Source organism: Lissotriton vulgaris, chromosome 3_1 (genome assembly GCF_964263255.1).
Source record: "Lissotriton vulgaris chromosome 3_1, aLisVul1.2, whole genome shotgun sequence".
Classification (NCBI taxonomy): Eukaryota; Metazoa; Chordata; class Amphibia; order Caudata; family Salamandridae; genus Lissotriton; species Lissotriton vulgaris.
Window position 1 is genome coordinate 3,498,421 of NC_141689.1, and position 25,328 is coordinate 3,523,748.

General features: G+C 45.5%; 1 protein-coding gene across 1 annotated transcript in view; it reads left to right on the forward strand.

The window, feature by feature from the left end:
* The window catches only part of LOC147725799 (uncharacterized), a 454,961-nt gene extending 439,407 nt beyond the window's left edge, over window positions 1-15,554 (forward strand). Inside the window, exon 6 of the mRNA XM_086959949.1 lies at window positions 1,449-15,554. Within this exon, the coding sequence (XP_086816075.1) occupies window positions 1,449-3,346 (1,898 nt within the window). The 3' untranslated portion in view covers window positions 3,347-15,554. The remainder of the gene's footprint in view (window positions 1-1,448) is intronic.
* Window positions 15,555-25,328: the final 9,774 nt, after the last annotated feature.

Here is a 25,328-nt window from a genome sequence, read left to right on the forward strand (position 1 = left end):
GTTTTTAAAAGACCATTTACTTGCTAATGAGGCTTTGTTGTATTACGCCTCTTAGCGCCCCTGCATCTCCACTCTATTGCATGAATCTCCCAGCCCCCACAGAGCAAAGTCTCTTGGAGTCCGGCGGTGTGCTGAAGCTGACACACTTTAAAAAAAAAACACCCCAGGTACTATGTCTGCATGGTCCGTGGGCCACCAAGAAAGGCTTGCCGGGCCGCTGGCGGCCCGCGAGCCGTACTATGAGTACTGGTGCCGTAGAGCTACATATTTTCACGAATGAAAACGATGTTTACAGGGAAGTTATGTTAGGTTCAGATTTTATACACACAATTATAACATCCCTGAAACCTTTGATATTTTTTGTGAATTTTTAAGGTTCGTTTAATTGTATTTCCTAACTAAAAAGTCCCTGTAACCATGGGGCCCAAAAACAATGTTTTGGGCAATTTCTAGCCCATGAGTCCTGGTCCCTCAGAGACCCCCTATCTTCAGTCATATGGGGTGACCACTTATTTCCTATTTAATGTTTTTCTCCCCACCCCCTCCATGGGAACAGTGTCCCATATCACAAAATGTCGCCCCAGAACTTTTCCTCTCATTGTTGTGGCCAGTGTGTGTGAATGTACTCTCCTGGTTTCGACGTGTTGCACTCAAGCTGTCACATCGTCAGCTGTACTCATGTTCAGCGCTACGCCACACGCTGACATTGTAATCCAAAGAAAAGGCTTCCTTTCAGTCAAGAATGCCACGGCACTCTTGTACAGTTGATGATAAAGTTTTATACGATCCAGATACAAGAGCAGCATCAACGCGTTTTGGTGCCCCACAGCACCTTGAGCACGACCAAGGTGCTGTGAGCCACCAACCGGGGTCCCCGCAAGTGAGCTGGAATATTTAGTGCTTATGACTTTGATGAGGACTCCCCTGGAAGAGACATAGGATTGGAGTAAGCATTGTTTTCCTGTCTACAAATTCCTCACCAATCTCCTCAACTCTTTTCTCACCTCTCCCCGTTCTGAGAAATGGTCGCATAGCCATCACATACATATGATTTTAGCTTACATTGTTGAACGGCATAGCCACTGATCAAAATACTGCAGGCTGTATCTACCTGTACGGGCTCTAAACAAAAGAATGAGGAACTGACGGCAGGGCACTAGTACCTGCTGCCGGAATGGAGCCGAACTCCACCTAATGGTGTAGGAAAGCTGTTGGAATGTTTTTGCATCCTGTCTTGCACCTTGGGACATTCAAGAAGTGAGTAATCCGCAGGTAGGTAAAGCATTCACCAGAAGATCATTGTCTAGGGTAAGTAACTTGTTCAACATAACTTTCTCTGTGAAGCACTAGTAGAGAGCACAGCTTTATGAATTACACGTTGGTATGTCTGCTGCTTCTATATTTTATTTTTTTATCAAATTAATTTGTCTTGATTTTGTTTCATTCAGAGACGAATACCTTGAAAACGTACACGGAAAAACTTGAAGAGTGTACTGACATACTACAACCACGAAGAGCAAGAGCAGCCAAAAAAGAAGTCTGGTATTCAGAGAAAGATGAGAATGATATCTGGATCTCAGGCGAAGAGGAGGATGATGTTTGGAACTCTGCTGAAGATGATGACTGGGACTCGGATGAAGATGAAGAGTTTAAGTATAGACCTAAAAGACCCAAAAAGATGCTGAACAACACTGCAAAAAAATGGTCCACTGAACGCAAATTTAAAAAGCCTGCTGGAACATCCAAGGCGTCCACAAAAACTGAAAGAACAAAATCGGGAGCGAAAAAGTACCCATGCCCAGACTGTGGGATCGTCTTTTTCCAGAAATCCAACCTAATCGAGCACCAGGTATTCCACAAAGAGGCTGACCTGCCAGGTGTAAAGGCAAAACCTCTTCATAAGAATTCAAATGCCAGTGTAAACAGGAAATTAAGCAAATCAAAATACAGTGACAAGAAGAAGCATTTATATGAGAGGAAAAGTGCAAGTACACATCCGCAAACAACCCAAGGAAAGAAACCACACCCATGCGATGAATGTGAAAGGTCTTTCAATGCTTATGAAATGTTGCTTCAACACAAGAAGGTTCATGCAAGCGAGAAAGCTCACGTGGACGGGAAGAAAGGTGTCAAAAAGCATCATCAGAAAACCCCAGAAAAGAAGCCACACCCCTGTGATGAATGTGAAAAGTCTTTCAATGCGTATGAAATGTTGCTTCAGCATAAGAGAGTTCATGCAAGCGAAAAAGCTTCCAAGTGGAATGATGAGAAGAAAAATGTTAGCAAACCCAAAAGTGATAGCAAAACTAAAGTGGAAAAGAAAGCCTCAGAAAAGAAACCTTACCCTTGTAGTGATTGTGATATGTCTTTTAATTCTGCTCCATTGCTGCTTCAACACCAGAAGGCTCACACAAAAGAAAAAGTTTCCACCAGGGTTGATGAAAAGGAAAGTGTTGGTACACCCAAGGTTGAGACAAAAGCTTCAGAAAAGAAACCTTACCCATGTAGTGAGTGTGATATGTCTTTTAATTCTTCTTTGGTGCTGCGTCAACACCAGAATGTTCATACAAAAGAAAAGGTATCCACAAGGGTTGAGTCAAAGAAAAGTGTTAGTGCACCCAAGGTTGAGACAAAAGCATCAGAAAAGAAACCTTACCCTTGCACCGAATGTGAAATGTCTTTTAATTCTTCAGCAATATTGCTTCTACACCAGAAAGTTCATGCAAATGGAAAAGACTCCATACATCATGACGAAAAGAACACTGTGCGTGAACTTAACACAGACAAAACGTCGACATGCTGTGAAAGCGAGAAGTGTTCCCATGATTCTTCAGCACCTCAACAATCGAAGACTGATACTAGCTTAAAAGCATCAACATGTTCAGATGAGAACCGTGTCAGTACACTTGAGAACAATGCCCCAGAAAAGACAAGTGATGAAAGCGAGAAGTCTTTGACCCCTTCTTCAATGCCACTCAAACAGCAGACACTCCCCACAAGTCCAAAATCGTGCACTTGTAATGTCTGTGGGAAATCTTTTAGCAAATCCTCACTGCTGATCATACACAGACGAGTACACTCGGGATACTTTGCATGTAATGAATGTGGGAAGAGCTTCAGCACATTATCAAGCTTGAAGGTACACCAAATAAAACACGTAAAACACAAAAGTTCAAAATCATATCCCTGCAAGGAATGTGGGAAGACCTTCAAGATCCCCTCATACTTAGAGCTCCATCAGCGGATACACACCTTGGAGAAATGGAGAGACAAACGGGGGTCCGGCTCCAGGAGACGGGTTCTGAAAAAACCCAAATTTGGTAAAAAAGCTGTGAAGGGGATCTGATTGTCTCCAGTGTCTTCTATAAACAACCTTCCCAATCCACAGACGTGCTGCCTTTATGAAAGTGACACCATATACTCCCCATAAGTGAGCTTTGTTTAGTCATCAAAGGTCGTACAAAGAGAGACTTCGGTGCACCATTAAGTGTGGAAATAAAATAAATTGTATTGTTGAATTCATCCTGGTGAAAAAGCAAAAAACTGCAAAAGAAGCCAATGGCATACAATAAATACAAGAGTTTAAAGCCGGAGGAAAAGGTAGAAAGTTCTCTCCTGGTGGAGCAGCTTTTATGCTACGAAAGTGGCAGCAACCAAGAGAGGGTATTGTTGATCATGGTCCCCAAGTTTGCAATAAACTGAAATGAGATTCGCAGTCCAGCAGTAAAAGTACTAAACAGCACTGAAAAATAACACTTGCTGCCAGAGATAAAATAGTATACTAGAAAGGAAATTACTCTGCAAGAGCCTTTACATAATAACATGAGGGGCAGAGGAAATAAATGATGTATTTTGAGCAGGAACCAATGTCATTCTAACCATAACTCCATGTTGCAGATTTCTTATAATGGAAGAGACACGGTCCATCACATTCAAAGTTCTGATCGCAGAATCTGAACAGTTGTCTTCAGGTGACCTCTCAGTGGAAACCTAGCAAGGCTTCTTGATAGAAGAAAGGCAAAAGCTGTGTCATCTTCAGGCCAATTATTTGAGCACGGCTTGGATCAGTCTTTTGGCTTCTAGCTATAATCCCCTGCCCAAAATTGCCGTTCACCTTGTAAAGCTGGGCCTTACAAATATATCTTTTGCAGTGCATTTATTACTAAAATAGCGATAAAACCTCTGTCACCCGCTCCAACCACTCCTAAGTGGTGCCCATATGTTCTATGTCATCTTCAGTGAATTACCTGTTCTGCTAACAACTGTCGACAAATGGTTAATGTACTCAGACAGGGTGATCTATTGACTCAACTCCCATCTTTTCTCTTGTGAAGCAATCACAAACATGAAAGTCTGTCCTTAACCTTCTAGTTGTTCATCAGTGCATCTTAAAACTAATTCTCTAAAAACCTTTTTCATATATGGTGTTCGTTCTGCATGCAGCCTCATGTCCTGTCCAGTGAGGAAGCATTGCCCCTCTCCCCATGTCCTACGCCCATCTTCTTACAGCGAACATCTGGATGCTGTGCAAGGAGCAGCATGACATTTTGTGTGCACGTGTATGATCATGTTAACAAGCACCGTGTGTCATTTTCTTGTCATTGTGCGATCACAACAAGGGCCGCCTTTTTGCGTGTATATGGAGTGTGCGTCATTGTTTCCTAAACAGATCAACATAAAGGTACTGCTGCGAGTCGACTCTTCCCACGCTCATCCGCATATCCTCATAGAGGCCTTTGTATCAATTTATGCACCCAGTTTTCCATTGTCGAACTATTTATGGAAGCAATGTTGCTTCCCATTCAGTGAGCAAAAATGATGGACCCCTTGAACCATTCAGATGTTGTGCCAATATTTATTTGCCAAACGAAGCTTGTGTTTTGCAATACTTGTTTATGCTGTGATCCCTGTGTCCTGTAATTCATACAGTAATAGTTGGCACACGTTAGTGAACGCATATGAGCCCCATCTCAGTTCTCATATTTTTGAGTAAACATCTTGGCTTATCCATAGTTTAGCTGAAACTTTATTTCCTGCAATGCAAACACAGAGAAGGAATGTGAACAATGAAATGCAATGACACTAAAAATGAGACAGCACAGCAAGATCTTCAGTCCATACAGAAAACACACTAGGGCGACCCGTCGAAGGGCTGTAAACATGGAAAACAGCAACCCGTTCATTGGATGAGAACAGATGTCATAGTACAAACTGCAACAAAGAAAATGGCGGTTTGGGTAAAGCGATTAATCAGTGTGCTGATGAAAAAGCTTCCACACTCTCAATCCAATGAAGAAAATGTAAAAAAGAAAGTTGTCACCTTCGGGACAACAATGGCGTCACCTTAGAGGGAGTAGAAATAATTGGGAACATCAAACTGTGCAACTAACTTGTTATGACATTTACTTTGCGGTCTCCATGAATAGAATAAAAGCTTCAGAAGAAATTGCAAATGCTGAATGCGATTGTGGAAAATAGAAAAACTGATGCGAGAAACACAGAAAGCATTCTGTACAAATCTTGTGGGTGAAAAATTGATTAGTGAGAAGTACAAGAAACATTTTGAATAAAGGTTTGTGAGAGCCGTATACGACAGACTTCAAAAGTGTCAGACGCAACCAACCACATCTACTTGTATGAAGAAAGATCTCTTTTCCGGAGAACTACTGGCACATTTGAAAGAACATCACACATTTATTAAAAGACTGAAGACACTGGGACCAGCCATTGTTTGGTTAAACTCCTCATTCAGCAAGGAAGACACTAGAAAGCTATGAGCATCAATTATAAAACTACCTTGATTGACAGCGGCATGTTTAAGACACGAAGCCATGGTTGTTCTTCTCAAGTTCAGGAAAGGGTAGTTCTACTGTTGTCTATGATCAGACTTTGCAGTCACCTCGCAATGTTTAACTAAGACTGAATAAAAAAACATGGAAGGGAAACACATCTGGTGCAACCTATGTACAGACCTCTGCATCTGAAGGCCAATGTGAGCGCACATTCTTTTGGCAAACGGTTATTATAATGAGGATCACAGCCCTTAAAGTGCGAGCTTCATCATGGTGATCTAGAAACGTCGACCGAATGACCAGCTGAACTGATAGGCTAATAGTTTTGGTTCTCTGTGACTGTTTCTCGATATAAAATATTAAAACAACCCCCGAATTGTAGAGAAATCCTGAAATAATGTCTGTTGCTTATACTGACACTTCATAAGGGAAGTCTATTTGCATTGTTACTCATTCTGAACCTATTCTGAACTCTTCAGTCATGACTCAGTCTGAATTTATGAACAGCTCTTACGGCTTATTGGTTGTTTCTAGTGGCCTATTCCAAACTGCTGGAATATGCATGGTGAACTTGAGTCTTCTAAACATCAGCTGAACAAAGAATTGCCCCTTGGGCCGTTGAATTAGAACATGATCGCTTGTTCTGCCAGGCGAGTAGACTCACTGACCTGATCACTACCATGGGGCAATAGTGATGTCTAGGTCGGGATAGGAACAGCTCACCCGATTTGATTATAGTTATTCTGAGGGAGGGTGTGTGCTGTACCCTGATCACTCCCAGTCCCTCTATTATTTCCGAATGCTACTTCTCCACCTTTGAGCATCTTTTAGGTTCTTGCAACTTACCACACGGTTCTCTTCCATGAGGTCAGTCGTCAGTCTCTCCACTCTATCCTGTGTCTCTCTGCAGTTCTCTTTCTGCTGCACCTCTTCTTTTCTTACTCCCTCCCAGCCGCCTCTTCTGAAGCTCAGTCTTTCTTTGCTCCTGGTTCGCCTTCTTTCTCAGTCTCGTCTCCTATCACTACTTTTTCTCATCTGTCTTTGTGCATGTTTGACTTTAATAGTTTTATTCTTAATACATCACAGCACTGTTCATCGCTCAGTGCATGTATTGTAGGGTATCGAAGCACCCATGGGAGAGGCATTCACTTCACTGCAGGTCTGTGTAACCACGTGGGTCCTAACACTTGCACCAAACAGTGTCTTGGATTGAATGATTACTTCATCTTCCTTCTCTCACCGTTGACTTCGATCAGCTTTAGTTGTTCTTGTGTGTCACTTGGTGATTATTGCATTTGACAATTCCTAGAATCAAGTTACTATTAAATATTTCTCAAAGATCGCGTCAGTGAAGTCCGTATAATTCTTTTATCAATCATTTAAAACATTTTCAGGATGTTCTTGATTGTGGTACTAGACAGCAGGCCAGTAATCCCCTTTCTGCCGCTCGGGTTCTGGAGGGTCTCTCCAGATCTTTGCCATCGGGTATACAGGAGGTCCATGAGCCGAATGTGTATGGGGTTAAGGCATTCAGAAACTAAAGAAAAACCTCAAATAACATGAATTTCTGTGACCGGTCTTCTTTGTAACACCCCTTTATTTTAAAATCACAGACTGTTACAATACAGAACCAGATGATATGGTACATCATGGGTAATAATTATGCAAAATGGTTCGCCATTGATCCACAAACTGACATTCCAAAAGGAAACTGTAACGTGGATCACAAGGGCAAGAGATTTGTGAAGAATTACATTCAAAATTCTGGCGGTGGATAATGGCATGGTTTCGCTTAAGAGCACGAAAGGAACTAATCACAAAACATTTTTTAGACCAGTATCTTAAGTTAATATTTAAGCTCAGTCTAAATCACATACGTGTAGCTTAATCTCCATGATTGTATTTCTGTACATTTCATGCACCTCATTTCACAGATCACTTCTCCACCTTTGAAAGTCATACCCCTGCAACCTAACAATACCTAATGTCCTCTAGAACATCCATTAATCTCACCATCCCTCTGCATAAACTCACACCCTCCTCTCCGTCGCCACTGCCGATCACACCTACGACACAGGACTAATCTCAATACCAACTGATATAACCACTAACCTTCGGTTCCTCTGCAGTGCAATGCCTGGCGGAATGCACTTCAAAGACTCTTCAATGGTAGTAAGCAGTATATGAATTCAAGTACAATCCAGTATTTACAGGAAAGAAATGTATAATTTCCAGTAATAAATCACTTGTCTGTAACCTTTCCTGCTACTAGGGGTAGTGTCTGCCATAATCACACCATCAAAAGTAATACTTGCTCTTAGCATGTATTGCTGTGAATACGCATGCTCTGCATACTTGTGTTCTTCAGTGTTGGGCTCGGACATTGCACGTTTTTTTTTCTGTGAAGCACTGGATACAGTGTGACTCACCATAAGTTGCTAATGTGCATGGGCAACGCCTCCTCACTAGTTTTTTTTTCTGCCATCAGGTTTGAACCTTTCACGACGAGGCGCCAAGAATCAACATGTTCTTCATATTCCTTCTGGCTCACACGGTGAAATTTGATTCCTAGATTTTGTCGTTGTGCTTTCCAAGAGACCCAGATTTTGATCATTTACCCACGCCTGCATATCCCTCGGACAACACCACAGCTAACCACGAGGTGATCCAATAGGCAGCCACCATCCATAAGGAAATGGATGAAATGAAATGAAATGAAACATACATTTGTAAAGCGCGATTGCCGCCCAGGGGTGTCCAAGCGCTATGTGATCAGTGAAGTTGCTAACAACAGTATGAAGCTAAGGAAAGGATTAATGGTGAACGTTAAAAAGGAAAGTCTTTAATTGCTTCCGAAAAGAGGACAAATTAGGGTTGGACCTAATCTGGAGGGGGAGCGTATTCCACAGCTTGGCAGTGTTGTAAGAAAACATCCTGCCCCCAGCCCTTGCTCTTTTTATTCTAGGGACTATTGCCAGAAAAGCCTGGCTGGAGCGAAGATTTTTACTAGGGTGGTACTGTGTTACCAGCTCGCGGCTAATTGCCGGTCCTGTGTGCCAAAAAGCCCGATGGGCTATGCACATCGCCTTAAAGGCCATTCTCTGCCGTACCGGCAGCCAGTGCAGGCTGCTCAGCCCAGGTTTGACTGACAATCTACGGGGCACCTGAAGCAGTGTGCGGGCCGCGCAGTTTTGGACTAGCTGCAATTTACGTAGTGTGTACTCCGGGGCACCTAAGTACAAGACATTACTGAAGTCCAGTCGAGACTGGATCAGGCCCTGTACAGCCACCTGCTTGGCTTCTATAGGTAGAAGAGGAAGAACTTTTCTTAACATTCTAAGGAGACCAAAGCAGGTTGCCGAAAGTTTAGTGGCCTGGATGTTAAGCATGTCCTCTACGAGGAAGACAATTTCCAGCTGGAGACTGTATCTACATCGGAGACAACGGTCCAGTTCCTGCCCATGTTAAAGGGCCTGTTAAAATCTCCTGACACATTTAAAAAGCCAGTCATGGACATGGATTGAAAACATACAAGCAGTCTTCCATCATCCCAGTCTACATCTGGAGGCCCGTACCACCGGACTCCCTGGTAATCCACACAGCACGCAAGTGTGCTTCTGCTCAGACTATGGGTGATGCACTCCCACCTGACAAGTAGAGGGCAGGAGCTCTTTGTGGCGCCAACATGCAAGTAGAGGCTTCAAGACTGCTTCATCAGATGTGGCCCCTCATAATAGAGGCAGTAGCACTCTTTTCACCAGCAAGAGAGCACACCCTGGGTGCCTACAGTACAATAATAGGGGCAGAGTTGTAGAGGTGGCCCCAGTAAGGAGGCCTCCACCTCCAAACACTGACCCACCATACCTCAACTCTTCCTCATTACAACATCATTCCAGACCAGTAGGTGGTAGCAGTGGTTCACCATGGCTACTGCCTAGAACTTCTCACAACCCCTCAAGAGGGACCATAGCCTCCTGCAGGAAAGGGACCTTAGAAACTCTACCCCCTCACCTGGGGCAAGGAGGTTTACCTTCTTTACTTCCTCATCCCCAAATCTTGAACCTCTGACTTCTCGATCGATACAGCTGTTCTGAACTTTAGCACATAGTAACCCTGCAGGAGGTCATCCCGCTGCTCCAGTAAGACGAGTATGTGGCGACGTTAGGTGTCAAGGATGCCACTCTCTCCCAACTAAAGCAGCATCCATGGTCTTGGGTGCTCTCTCACCAATTGCATCCCTGCTGGAGTATCTTTTGGGGATGGAAACAACTTGGCAGAAACTATCAGCAGGTCCACGAGCGGGAACTCCACCCTCCAGTCCTAGTCCACTGTTCCAGTGTTGGGGCAGTCCACAAAACAGACTTGTTTGCTACCCCTCAAAAATGTAAAATGCCCAAACTTTGCCTCCCAGTACACACATTCCAGTGACAATGCACTATGAATAAATTGGTCAGGGATCTTTATTATGCTTTTTCACCTCTACTGCTCCTTCAACAAGGGGTGCGAAAAATCCAACAAGCATCACTAACTCTAATCCTGCTAGTCCACGTGTTTGCCAGAAAACCCTGGTACTCACCTCTCCACCAGATGTCACTCAACATCCCCATGAACAGCTCTCCAACAGACCAGGCCTTGCTAGAGAAAGGTCAGTTCGGATACCCCGATTCCACCCAAATCAATCTGGTACTTGAGGGCCTCAAATTCAGCTACTTGCGCTTCCACAGGATGACATGGACATATTGTGAGAGTCATGCAGGCCACTATGCTGACCTACATCTCCGCAAAATGGAGGCGATTCATCCATTATTGCATCCCCAAACATCTTGACGTATTAAGCCCCTGATCCAGGAGGTTATCTATTATCTTCTCTGTCTACAAAAATCAGACCTTGCATATACTTCCATATGGCTCCATACGGCAGCCAGAGCCACTTGCATGCAGAACAGGGAACACTCCTCACTTCTTCAAACTTCTATAATTAAAGCATTTCATGGAGGGCCTCAAGATGCTCATCCCTCCCATAGCTACCCCTGCTCCGGTGTGGAATCTGTGGTTTTTGTTATGTTATGTTATTTTGTGTCTTCTATAGCGCTCGGCTACTCAAAAGAGTGTCCCGGCGCTTTATTGACAAGCTGAAAAAGCCAAACACAACAAACAGATTAAAAGATACAGGTCAGCAGAAAACAAGAATCTAAGAGGCAAAAAGCCAGGTTTTCAGGCCTTTCCTGAAAGCCAGCAGATTTGAAGTACTACGTAAGGTCAGGGGCAGAGAGTTCCAGAGCTGAGGGGCCGGAGCATAAAGGAGCGACCTCCCATACGTGCCTTCCTCACACGAGGGACAGTGGCCAGAAACAACGACTCAGACCTCAAAAATCGGGGAGGGCGATAGGAGACAAACCTCTTCTGCAGGTATTTAGCCCCTGTAGCATAGAAGGCCTTGTGAGCGAGCGTTAAGGCTTTAAAAGTATCCTCTGACGGATAGGCAGCCAGTGAAGCAACTGCAATAAGCCAACAAGGCTCATGCGTCCCCCGCATTTGGCCCTTACACTCTTGCCCTCTCCAGTTCCTTTCTTGCAACTTAGCTTTCCTTATAACCTACCAGTCTTTAGATGTATTGGTGGGTTGAGGCCCCCACGCAGTGCACAGGGTCGTACTCAAAACCAACCCAAAGTTCTTCCTTAAAATGGTTTTCCCAGTTCATCTCAACCCAGCAGTAGAGCTCCTAGTTTTCTTCCCTCTAACGTGCTCATTAGCAGAAAGAGACCTTCACCCTAGAGGTCAAACTGGCTCACGTGTACTACATTGACAGGACCAAACCCCTTCACATAACCAGCCAGCTGTTCATAGCCTTTTCTGAACTCCCTAAGCACTGATCTGTTTCTAAGGTTGAATAGTCAAATGCTCCCAAACTTGCTATTACTAAGCCAAAGGAGTTTTCCATGTCATCCCCAGGGCACACTATACATGCAAAAAAGCAGTAGCCTTGGCCTTTCTGGTCACTATCCATCTAGCTGATATATCTAGAGCAGATACATGTTCAAACCGCCTCCACCCCCAACCTTTACTAAGCACTATTGTGTGGATATAAGCAATGGTTGGCCAGACAGTCATAACCCTGTTGTGTGCGTTGTACGGCCCCTGGCCGTCTGACGTCACAGTAGGCCTGTGTGGAGGACGGCCAGGGGCCGTCCGAACCACGGCAACTCATTAATATGCCTGTACTGCGGCGAAATTTGTGCAGGGGTCAACAGGTGAAAACCTTATTTCAGACACCTGCAGCATCTACACGGTAGCAAATGCTTGTTGAGGGGTACTTACTGCTTTACAGTCTGCTGGGCATATGCAACATATTCTACGAACTGAAATAAGCATCTGTTCTTAGCATGTAGTGCAACATTGGCCCACCCTCCTCACCGGAAGTGTCTGGCTCCTGGAAGTGTGCGGCTCCCGGAAGCGTGCAGCTCCATTAATGAGATCTCCTCTTTGCGAATGAATTCCCCTTTCACGGTAAACGTGTCCATCCTATTGGTGTTACTCGCACCTCCATACTACTCTCACCCGCTGTATGAAAAATTATCTAATATGGAATTGATGCCCGTGCGCATTGCATTGCAAACTAAGGGAGTAGTCGCAGTGGATCCTGCGACTCGAAAGACTTTCTTCGAAGAAAAATTACTTTAAAACGTCTGAGCCCCAATAGCAGAAGTATTGAGAGCGTCTGATTCTGCAGCAGTACACGCTACTAACCAATGCTTACAGGGTTAGTAACAGTTTCCTTTTCATAAAAGAACCTGGTATCATGGTAAAATACCTTCAGTTTACCAGTTCCCCTTATTTGAGAGCTGATAGAGGCGTTACATAATTAGTCCATTCACATTCCAAACTTACCACACGGTATCCTTCTGTTCCGACCACACACCTCACATCTTACCATTCACTTGCTTGCTGTCTCTTGGTTGTCATGCAGGGCATGGCACTGAAGGAGCATTTGGTCAAGTAGCAAAAGACGCCATTCCAGGGCTGGTGGTGGTCTTTTACCATTGCTCTTTGTTCCACCGGTGGCATTTAACCATGTTCCCATAGGCCAGGCTTCTCCAACAAGTAGCTCGTGACCTTCTAGTACCTCTCCAGCTGCCTGTGAGCAGCTCTCCTGTGTGCCGCTCAGCCTACCAAATTAGAAGCTTTTGTTTGGTTGAATTGATATATGTATACCAACATTTTAAATTGTGTATTTGATCTGAAAATGTGTGCATTTTCAGAACCTATAATTTCCTAATTCTTTTTAATGATCCATCATGCAGCCTTGGGAGACTTCTTACTAATATTACCTTGGTGCCAGGGGGCATTGCAACTTGGGCTCCTATGTATTACCGTAGTGGAGGCATTCCAAATATACTAGCGCTTTTTCACATTACTTCTGGCAATCCTGCACTGAGGTTCTCCCGACTGGTAATCTTGCATAGGGTGGCCATTATTGTAATCTTGCCTGATGTGTACAGTACTAATATTATTGGTAGCTTGGAACGGTTTTCATTGAACATAAGTTGCTCTTGTTGGTGAAACGGATGGGGGCCCTGCCAGATGCTATTCCTCTCCTTTCAGAGCACGTCAGTGGGAACGAGTGGCCACACCTCTTGCCATAAAACTCTTCAACCTTTATCTACGTGAAGCTGCTGTGCTATTGATAGGGTCTGACATCTCCGTGCACCAGTGCAAAGGAGGCGCACAGATCTTTGTGTGGGGTCCTACACCTGTAGGCCTTTCTCTGTGCCGTTGAGGACTAGATGTCATGACAGCCCAAGCCTAACGCCTCCAAAACTGAAGTGTGGTTGTTCAGATCCTCACAGTCCATGTTCCCTAAAACATCTGATTAACATTTCCAACTTTGTCCATGTAGGTTTTCCTGCTTTCTCTCATCAGAAACAATATATATTTTCTTCTCTCCTTTAGACTCTTGAATCAACATATCCGTAAGGCAGTTTTCGGCTGTGCTTCACCTTTGTGATTGGAGCTGGAAAATATGGCCACGCCCCTGCTTTGATTCTTTAACAATTTCAAACTTTATTCTGTTCTCCACAAAATTTATCATCTCAGCACTGTTTGGTAGGGAACTTACAGGTCGCTGGTAGCTATTGTATTAGCAGGAAGAAAGAATTGTGATTGAGTTCAATGGTACCAAGACATTCTTTACAAGAGCACCATAGTTGTTCTCTCAGAGATTCATTTATTGTCCCCTTTGAATTCCTGACATTTTTAAATGCATCTATTCAATATGTTTCATCTGTTCTGTTGTCATTAAATGTGACCTCTTCCAGGAGCAGCAAAATTGCTTTAGGGCTTTTGTTACACTGTATTTTATGCACTTACATTTTATTGATGTTTATTCCTTCTGTTTATGGCTGTTGTGCCACACACTGTCCCTGAACTACTCCACTCTTTTTACGGTGTCATGCTTCGCTTCAAGGATAGAACATCATAAATGTAACAAACTAAATTCCCTCTGTAATCTGCGGTTGCATGTCCTGTAGTTATTCACTTCCATCCTCCATCGTTTCCTACTTGTTCTTTATTCATCTGTATCCGGCGTCATCATGTTGTTCTTTGACTTCTTTCATCGACTCCTGTTCGCCGTCTCCTACACAACACACATCCACTCCAGCCCTTCAACTTCCAAAGCTCATTTTCTTTTTTCTCCTGTTCTGCCTTCTGCACTGTTTCATCATAGTTCAGACCTGTTCATCCGTATGCTCGCTTCTGTGCACACTTCTTCCGCAGAGCTGTCCTTTAGAGGACTACTTGGACTGGCATTTAGTGAAAGTGACAGAACGGAAATGGGTACTGTAAATTATTCCCCTGTGTTGTCTGTATTCTCAGTGTGTATAAGCCACTTCAAAATCCAAAGAAGTCTAAAGTAAATATATGATACATTTTGTATGAGAGCCCTGTTGCACACAGCGTATTGCGTTAACAAAACAGCTGGGATGTGGAGTGTTCTGTACACCCTGCGTTGCATCCTTCTGAATACAGCAGGTCGCTGAATTTGTTGGCTATAATCAAAAAGAGCAGTGACTTCCAAATAGCACATCACTGAGAGACGTGTCCCATACAGCCCTGCTTCCACAACGCAGGTAATAAATAAGACATCGCTCAAGGCGGAAAAATGATACACTCTGTGTTTCTTGGTGATGCCAGAAAAGGGGCGTCTAATGATGTTTGTTGGTCTTAAAGAAGTAGTAACAGCATTACCCTGATCAGGACGAACAGTTATGTTGACAGTGACTAAATTGTGGCATGTAATCAGTGTTTAAAAGTTGTGTATCCTAGAGAGGAGTAGTGTCATTGTTCCAGAAAATTTATCCGATCTGTATATAAATGTGTGTTTGTATATATATATATATATCAGTATGCATGATAGTGACATTTTGTAGTGAAATAATCTTTTTATGACCTAATATAAGAAATCGCTTTGTAGATTTTTTTTACTCACCAGTTGACCATGAACAGATTGTTTTACTTAAGACCATGTATAAGAGAGGTTTTTACCACTGGTGTTCACCTTCTGAGAAGTAATATTTTACAAGTAATTGGCTCAAAGGTGCAGAGTTTTCAGTTAACAAATGTGTGTTAACATATGTAAAGCTGCAGACTATGCGAGTCCAGTCTGGGCAGGGAACAAGCAATCCAAACTGGTCTGGTTGTTTCTTGCCTTTGGTCAAGTTCTGTGTTTCTATGAAAACCAATAAAAGTGAATTTGATAAATATTCTGTTGCAAGCTCTATGTTGATGCCAAGCTTGACATTGGGAGAGTGAGCCTTTGGTGTGGTGTGATCATTAAAACCATTAACTTTTTGCTTACCGAACAGCAGCCACGCTGACTGCGCCTTTACCTCTGGTAAGCTCACCATCTCCTGAGACTCTGGGGTCGCCCACCACCAAGACCTCTTCAGATGAAAAAGTATCAGGCCTTCTCCATCAATGCTCTCAGGATCTGGAACAGCATTTCTATATTGATCCGAACTGCCCCAACTGTGCTTTAATTTGGGAAAGATCTGAAGAGTTACATCCTTAACACTGCATCATGAAGTACCAGTCAACCTTTGCTTGTTAGAGCGCTACTACTCAATTGACTTGGTGACTATATATGTGCCTCTGACCCTGTAAAGCACTATGCTGCCTTTCAGCGAAGTTCTTAATTCGTAGATACCGTATACATGAATATATATTTAATTTTCTTTTTCTACCTGCGATCGCCAGTAGGTAAAGTTAGGACCAAAGTTTCCATTGGAAAATATATATATTTTTTGCTGCCGCTTGATACATTTTTGCATAATTTGTATTAAAAAAAGTCCCTTTTTTAGGTCTCGTGGCGTAACAGCGCGTTAGCGCTGTGTCCGCCAGGAGATCTTTTGTTACTGAGTCTGCTTCCCAGGAGACAGCACCTGGCCGCGCGCATCTCGCAAAAGGCGATCGGCGCAGGCCACGTGCGCGCGAACGTGCGGCTGTCTCCTGGGAAGCGCAAACACACAGGCACACCTCCCCCTGCACGCATGCGCACACACATACACAAGCGCACATACACGCACGGAGATACATCCCCCCCCACCCCTCCGCCGTCGCACACACAGACACACACGCACACATACAGGCATCCCTCCCTTCCCCTGAGGGCGTCACAGAAAGGACACAATCATACTTGCGGTGCCGGGTGCCACCCTCCCCGGTGTGAGCCGCTCCTTGCGGGCTCCCGCCGGGTCCTCCGCACTCCTTTCCTGCTACTATCTCCCAGGGCTCCGTCAGCCGGGGCCCGCAGCCGCCACCGCGATCCCAGCCTGCACCGCGCGCCGTCGGAGGGAGGACCTCCAGCGATCCCATCGACCAGCGCACGGCGGGGACTCCGCCTATCACTTCCTGCTTTCCTCTATGATTAGCATAGATAGCAGCCGGCATGAACATACCAAACGCATTTCCTGCCACGGTTTGTATCAATATTGTGCGCAAATGGCGACTTTCAAGTCGTATTGCTAATCACATCCACTGTTCCCCATTTATGATTTTTGGATTGCTTACCTAGGCCTATGTTGGGATTTACGTGGGGTTATATGTTATGTGCGAACGATGCTTGTGATTGAACTGCCGAGTAAGTGATTCATTGTCCGCTGTCTTAATGTCATATTTGTAAATTGCTTCAGTTTCAGAATGAGTATACCATGTCTCCTTTAATAGCACAGTGCTTCAGGTAACGAAGCGGATGCCTTTGACCCTGCACCATACACTAATAGGAGTAGTAGCATTTCTTTAGCGGTGACCTGTAGATGGCACTAGCCACCTACTTACCGAAATTAAATGTAGCAATAGAGCCACAAAACTGCGGAAAGGTGATGAAAAGATTGTGCTGCCTAATCATTCAGTTATTAGATGTTCCCATCAACACATTATTCCTTGAAGTTTTTCTTTACGAAGTTTGGAGGACGGCATATTGATGTACGAGTGCGCGGTTTCCTGCTGTATTGCTTGCCATTCCGGGGCTGACAGGGTAAACTTTGAAAACATTGCAGCTTTTGAGCTGCGGTACTTCAGGGTGCTAGCAACGGGTGCACAGGAACCCTTTGTGTTAGGCCTGCGCAGCCCAGCAGCTGCCTGCATGGACCTCCGGAGCAGCCACTATGGATTTCTTTCTGCCGAAAATGGTCTGCTACATTCCAACACATGGTTTGAGACCAGAGTGGAGGGCTGTTGGAATGCGAACTGTACGATGAGAGAATCACTCTGCTGAAACAGGACACCTGGGGGAAATAACCTGTCCCACCTGTTGATAACACTTTGATATCTTGTCAGCATGACCGCAGCACCGATCCTCCACATCCCCACTGCTCTGTCGTTTCTATTAAGTGGGACTCTGCACATTCCTGCACGCCCGCCCCGTACTAGTTGTATAAAACAGTGTTGCAGAACATGTCATTCCATTGTGGGCATGAACTCTTAAAGCCAGTATTGATAAGAAATACACTGAGTGCCCACGTGGGGGACTTGCCTTTCCCACTGCAGTAGCTTGATGAGGTCTCTAATTTTTTAATCTTTTTCCATAACTCCTTATCCGGAAGTGGCTCGCATTTTGATAGTGCCAAATCTAAGCATTCCAAGAATAACTTTTCCGTTGGATATAAAACCGGTGATTTCCAGCTGCACACCACTGTCAATGACTGGTCTGAGTTTGGGGGATCCATTTACCAGAAAGTGAGTGACAATCTGGACACTGCAGTCAACCTAGCTTGGACAGCAGGCAACGACACTACTCTCTTTGGAGTAGCAGCCAAGTACCAGCTAGATCCGTCTGCTACTGTCTCTGTGAAAGTAAATAACTCTAGCCTTGTCAGTGTTGGTTACATCCAGACCCTGAGGCCAGGTGTGAAACTCCCACTCTCTGCACTCGTAGATGGAAAGAACTTCAAGGCCGGAGGTCACAAGGTGGGGCTTGGCCTGGATTTGGAGGCTTGAAGGGGGCCCCCATTACAGCAAGCAAGCGATTTGATGAATTTGGCCTTAACGATGCATTTTTTGAAACACGACCACAGCGTTTGCCTCGCTCCTGTGGATGGAACCGGAACAAGCTGTATTTGTATGTATTTAAACCATGGCCTGTTAGCTTGTTTCTAGTTGAATTGGTGGTTATCGGACCCTGGAAAAGGCTGACCCTGTCCCCATTATTTAAATGTCTCGTACTGCACCTGCCCGCAGGAATGGATTGGACTTTCTGAAATGTTGAACGGTGTACACCATTATTTTATTGTCTCCAATATTGATGCAAACCATATCATTGGATGTTTTGAAAAAAAAATACACAAATTTTGTATTGTCACCTTTGTCCAAAATACTTTTAGTATCCTGCAAATGTACCACCTAGGAATAAAAAATTACACCTGTCCCTTACATCATAGGGCAGACTGCATAAATGAAACCAGCGGCACCGATCGCTTTTGTAAACAAGCGGGAGTTGTGTAAGCGCGCGGCTGATGTCAGCGGCGCGGCCGTCTGGGCTTGGAGGCTGCTGGAGTGCGAGACGGGCGCACGGGCAAAGAGTTGCTGGTGGAGCAAGGAGTTGTGCGGGGGGCACGCGGGCAGCCGAATGAGGGAGCCGGAGCCTCAGGAAGACGCGCGGGTGGATCGACGTGGAGCAGGGGCGCCTCCCGCTGCCGCCAGCAGCCATGGCGCGGGCACAAGCTGCGATCCCTCTGGACTTTACTTGCGAGACCTACACAGGTAAGGAGAGCTGCGACCTGCGGATGGGACAGATCTGGGTGCTGGGGAGCGGTGGGGTAGGTGAGCCCTTCTCAATTGTGCTGGTGTGCTGTGATAGACTAAGGGAGCACTTCGGGGCGTGTTGACGGGCGTGGAGTCGACAGTGGAAGAAGGGGAAGGGAAAGTGAAAGTGACTGCAGGAGGTTCCAACCCCCCACTCCATCCATCCCCTCCACTCCATCCATCCATCCCCTCCACTCCATCCATCCATCCCCCACTCCATCGCTATCATCTTGCAAATCATCTTTATACACCAATACAGACTTTGCTAAAAATTTAATGCAACACATTGTCATATGCAATGCCAATAAATCAAACTTTAATGCTGCGAGACCTATTGCATTGCAAATGCTTGTGGGTTCAGCTGCTGTGTTAAAGGTTGCAGGAGTCTTTTTGGATGCAGGCTTGTCTTTTATCCTAACCTTCACTGTGGGGTATCTGTTCACATCTCTGGACACTGCCACGCTACACCAGAGGTTGACTCAGGCTTGAGGCTGGCATAAAGCACATTAGATAACCCAATGATAAAGGCCACAACGCTTATGTGGGGCGGAAAAACGATATAAACCGCAAAGAAACTTAACATAGCGTTTTGAGGGTTGTCTAATAGAACCAAGTGTAACGTAGTTACAAGTGTCCTGTCTTGCATTTGATTTGGATTTGGGGAACTGACTGGACACCAATTCCTCCTCCCTATTGTGATTAAGAGAATTACATTTGGTCCTCACACAGCTCATGAAGGGCCCATTTGAACCAGTACATCTATCAGACATGACATTTCTTTCATGGAAATTGGCTCTTCTTCTTGCCCTCACATCAGCAAGACGCATTGGGGAGTTGCAGGCTCTCACAATCCAAGAGCCGTTTCTCCAATTCAAAAGGAATACAGTAATCTTGAGAACTAACCCAAAGTTCATACCCAAGGTGCCCTCGGACTTCCACTTAAATGAGCCGGTTATTCTTAAAACATTCTTTCCTCGCCCTACTACACCAGAGGAGAGGTCACTGCATTCTCTGGATGTACAACGGTGCTTAAAATTCTATTTAGATCGCACCAAGGGATTCCGTAAATCCTCCCATTTGTTCATTGCTTTTGGTGGTCCTTGCAAGGGCCTTCCCCTATCAAAACAGGATATTGCGAGGTGGATTACAAGTGCCATTCTGCACTGCCATACTGCAGCTGGTAAGCCACTGACCAGCAGAGTTAGAGCGCATTCCACAAGATCAGTGGCTTCTTCAACAGCTCTTAGCGGGAGTGCACATCAAAGACATTTGCAGAGCTGCAACTTGGAGCAGCGTGCACACCTTTACAAAGCATTACTGCTTGGAATCCTTGCAATAGGAGGACATTGCCGTGGGCCAGGCGGTCCTGAGGAACCTCTTCCACTAATTGGTGAGCTTTCCTTTTCTCTCCCACCTTCTTTTATTCTGCACATTTTGTATCTTCATGTATTGATGGCTATTGCAATGTATATTTATGCCACAAAATGTGTTTTTTATTTCTAACTGCTTGCTACTCGATACAAAAGCATGGGAATCTATGAAAGTTCCAATACTGGGGCAAGAAAACAAGTTACTTACCTGTAACTTTGGTTCCCCAGTATTGGTAACTTTCATAGATTCCCATGCGCCCACCCACCTCCCCGAGGAAAGTTCAGCCTTCAGCAAATATGGTGACTGTTACACAACGCCTACGAAAATCTGAGGCTCTGAGGTTCCTTCAGGAGGGTTCTATGGGGTGAGGCTCTTCTGATTGGCTGATGCCTAGTTTGGTCTCTTACAAAAAAATGTGGATATGCTACAAAAGGGAATGAGGCCTAGGCCTTTTTTTCTTTCTCTTTTGTACTTACTCCTGTGTTATTTTGTTACCGAGACTCCCACTCCGACGATGGGGAATGATACAAAAGCATGGGAATCTATGAAAGTTACCAATACTGGGGAACCAAAGTTACAGGTAAGTAACTTTTTTTCTTCACATTTATGATGTACGTGTCTCGCGTGTGTACCCCAGGACTTCTGGCCAGGGACAGTTTTGGCACACCATGAATTGTTTGAGATATTTTGGGAGTTTTTCTCCAGACCATATATAGCCTTTTGGACAAGATATGTAAATATTGTGCTCTAAATATGTACCATTGAAATTTGGACCAACTATTTGCACTCACACATCTTTCGAAGACCAGCAGCTTTCACTGCACTTCGATTAATGCCTCAGCAGTTTGACAGTTCACGAGCTATCCCTGACCATAACGTCCCCTAAAACTCAGCACCAAGTCCTGGTCACAAAAGCCCTTGTGGGAATCCTTTGTCAATCAAACACTCGTCTGTTTCGTCACACCTTGTGCTCCCAAAGACTCTTTTGAGAAATTCACCTGATCATTGGACATGAAGAGAGATGACAAGGCAGGGACGATTCGCCCACTCGACCTTCTAAAGTCTATAAAACGTGTATCTGTCAGGTATACACGAAGAACGTCTTTCATTTTAGAGATAATCAATTAGCTGTGTGCACAGCAGAACTGTCCATTTCAATCAAGGATGACAGGGCGGCGGGCAGCAGAGGCCGAGACAGACAGCATTTTTGAGCGCAGATAAGTCATAACATCGCTTGTAGCTCAGACTGAGGCCAGGATCTTTCTATTCCTTACCACGCGGGAACAAGGCTGGCATGGCGGAGGGCCGCTGGCAGGGAGGCGGTTGGCAGGATGCCTGCCTCAGCCCCCCTCGGACAAACAAAGGTGGCGAGCCAACATCACCTCATAGGAAACCGAGCCTGCATTTTCCATAGTAGCGGGATTTTCAGTTCCAACGAGGAAAGAAAACAGTATATAACGTAGGCTGCTGTGACTGGGAAGGGGCCTCTGGTACAGACTAATGAAAATTGTGACGCTTTTTATGGCCTGGTTGGTGCTGATGAAAAGCCAGTGCTGAACCGAAAATCCCTCTATAGTAGTTCTGATGGGTTTTCATGTTCAAGCAGCAACGTGGGCCTGCGCACGGAAGTTGTAAAATGGCATTTTCGCCTGCCCTTGTCAAAACGCGTATTCCCTAAACATACCCGACCTGCTTTCTTGTGCTCTTGTGTTTTTTTTGTGGTTTGTCAGCTGAAATGTGGCTGTGCACTTTGTGTGCTCTCTGAAGGGAGGGTGGAGGGTAGCAAAAGAAAAAAGAGACACCAACTGTGCCACCTGTTTTTAAACACTGGCTTTTTAAAAAGGTTAAGGCGCCTCGAACAGCAACAATTCAGCAGGAAGTGAAGGGATCAATCACTGGGTAATCCTTGACCAGCCTCAATGAAAGTCCGCCTGTGAGACAGCTCAGCGTGTTTGGCACATGCTGCAGAGTTCTGCGTCTCCCCTGCATGCCATCACATTCGACCCCGGTGGGATGGCCCAGAGGCGCGAGGGGAGGCATGAGTAGCCATGACTTGTAATGTGTACTTCTATAGCGCGCATCTTACCCAGAGGGCTTCCTGGCGCTTGGAGCGGGGTAGCCCCCAGGGGTGCTGGGGGCACCGTTGTAAAGTCATGAAAATCTGGTATTAATTCGGCAGATTATGACCTTTTTGTGGAGGTGCATAGAACCCCACCCCTGGCACAGCCAGAACTGGCTGAGTCATAGCACTTAAAAAAACAAGCTTCATTCTACTGCTGTCATTCAAGACGCCTACCTCGACCAGATGGAATGGGTGGCCTCTGGAGTACTCCCTTCAACCTCTTAGAGGAAGGAAAGGAAGGAAGAGCGTGTGGTGTGCTTACATGATACTCGGGTGCTACTCCCCATATATTGCAACAGGAGGTGACATTTTGCACTATTACAAAATGAGTAAATGATTGTATTCCATGCAGCAGATTACTTTTTCTCAGATATATGCTATTTATTGGTACACTTTCCAGTACCACACAAGGAAATGCCAAGTGACTGCAGGTCTGAAAAGAAATCCCATTAAATACAAGCCGTTGTTGGTGTGGCATGCGAGGTATACGACGTGGGTAAGTTTCTGCCAGCCCCTTGGATGGAATGCTCACATCTCTCTGCTAGGCACCAAAACTGGCATTTGAAAATGGCCAAAAGTTCTCCGCCCTGAATGGACCCAGCAGTCTGGTGCACTGAATAGCCACTGCACAAAACGCCTCCATCTCCTGCTAATATGTAACCATGGCAACCGGGTCTCATGATGTCTTTTTTTTAGTCTGTGGAAGGACTCAGCTGATGAGTATATTCAATGTCTGCCACGGCCCAAACAGGATGGCCTAAAGTTTTACCTCAGTCGAGCTCAACTTCTATTAAAGCCACGTGAGTGATGTAAGGATGGCCGCCGCGAGGTCTCCGCTCCCAGTGGGAATCAATGGCCCCTCTCGGCGTCCCCGGGAAAAGCTTAGTACCGGGGACCCTAAATCTGACAGACCGTTCCCTGATCGCCAAAGAAAAGGCTGCGATGTATCACAAAATAATTGCGTTGCGTCTACACGGATAAATTAGTATGGGGAGCCTAAAAAGAGGCAGCAAAAGCAAACCAAAAGGAGAATTTTGACCCCGGCGGAGGGACAGAAAAGGGCCATGGATTTTATACTCTTAATACCTTGCGATCAGAAAAACAAAGACGCGAGTGGTGCGTGCGCCTTTCCTGCAATATGCTTTGAATTATCGCGCCCACGTCTGGCCGCGATAATTGAAAGTAATATGTCCGGAAATGCACATAACGGACACCAATAGGCATGGGGCGGAGCTATGCGCCCACCTCTGACCTATGGTATGCTCACTTTAAAACGAAAACACGTGAAAGCCAATAGCAGACCAGAAAGGAAAAAAAACACGCACGAGTGTGTGGAATTTGTGGAATTTACAGGTCCATTTTTAAAACCCCTACAAAAAGGCGCTTCACTTTGCGAGCCCTAAAAATGAAAAGGAGCAGAGTAGAAATACCCTGCTCCCCCCATATGTCGTGGGGTCGCACAGTGACCCCACTTGGATAAAAAGCATATTTTTTTTCTCACTAATTTGCGGGTGGACACGTGGATCCACAACAAACATTTTTTTTAAAAGAACGTGTGCTCCTGCACGTCTTTTGAAAAAAGACCGTGGGTGGATCAAATCTTGGAGGCATGCATCTTACAATAAAGGTGGGGGGCTCATGGAGCCACCTCCTAGGCTTTTGCAAAGAAGTGGGAGCCGCCACCTCCCCGGGGTACTAAACAATTGAAAAGCGGGGAGCCAACTCTGCCCCCCGCTGCCCTGGGGACCGCCACTGCCCGGGGCCCAAACTGAATAATTAAGGGGATCCATTGTGTATCCCCAACCCTGGGGACCACCAGCTCCCTGGGGCTAAAATACTTGAGAGCGAGGCCATGCGGCCCACCTCTGGAGCCCTAGATGGCCCAGGGAGCCGCCAACTAGGTTTAGCTCCAGCAATGTCCCAGGGTGCCCACCGCCCGGACATTGCAATTTTCTGTGGAGCCATAGCGAACAATGCTCTGCTTGGAGTAAGTGAGAGCATGTAAAATGCTCTCACTTACTCGAAGCAGAGCAGAATTGCTTTTGGACAGGGAGCTGCATGTATGCAGCTACCTGTGTCCACAAGCAATGCCAGCTCCCGCAGGATGTGGGGCGCCGGCAGAGACCTTGGGGGCTTCCAGGCTCCCCCTGCAGTTCCAAACGTAAAAAACTGAATGCCCTCACTGGGACCCTGGCACTCAGTATGGTGGCCAGGCCCTATCAGCCCAAGAGGGGGGCCACACAACCTGCTCCCATGTTTTTTAAATAAATAAATGGCAGGTCCCAGGGCACAAATTTGCCCAGGGAAGGGAACCCTCCGATGTTAAAAAATGTTGTAAAAATTAAAATAAAGGGCAGGTCCTTGGGAGTGAGTCCCTGGGGCACAAATTAGCCAAGGGAAGGATGGCCCCGCCGCCCTCACTCCCTTACATTTATTTTTTTTTAAACAAGAAAAAAACCTCTGTTTATTTGCTGGAGGCCACGCCACCTTCACCACCACCCTACAATCGTTACTCCTGGCTCAGTGGTTGGGGGATAAATTTGCCTTGGATGCTGAGGGGCCTTGGGGTCCAGGAACCACTTCTGTCACCTACAATAAGTCCCAGACAGCAGGATTGCAGAAAAGAGTTGGAGGCTATGACCCCGTTCTCCACCACTCTGCAAATGCTCCTCCTGCCGGGCTGCTGGTTTTGGAATGAATTTCACCTCAGGACTAAAGTGGACTACTTCCCCCTACTAGTAGAG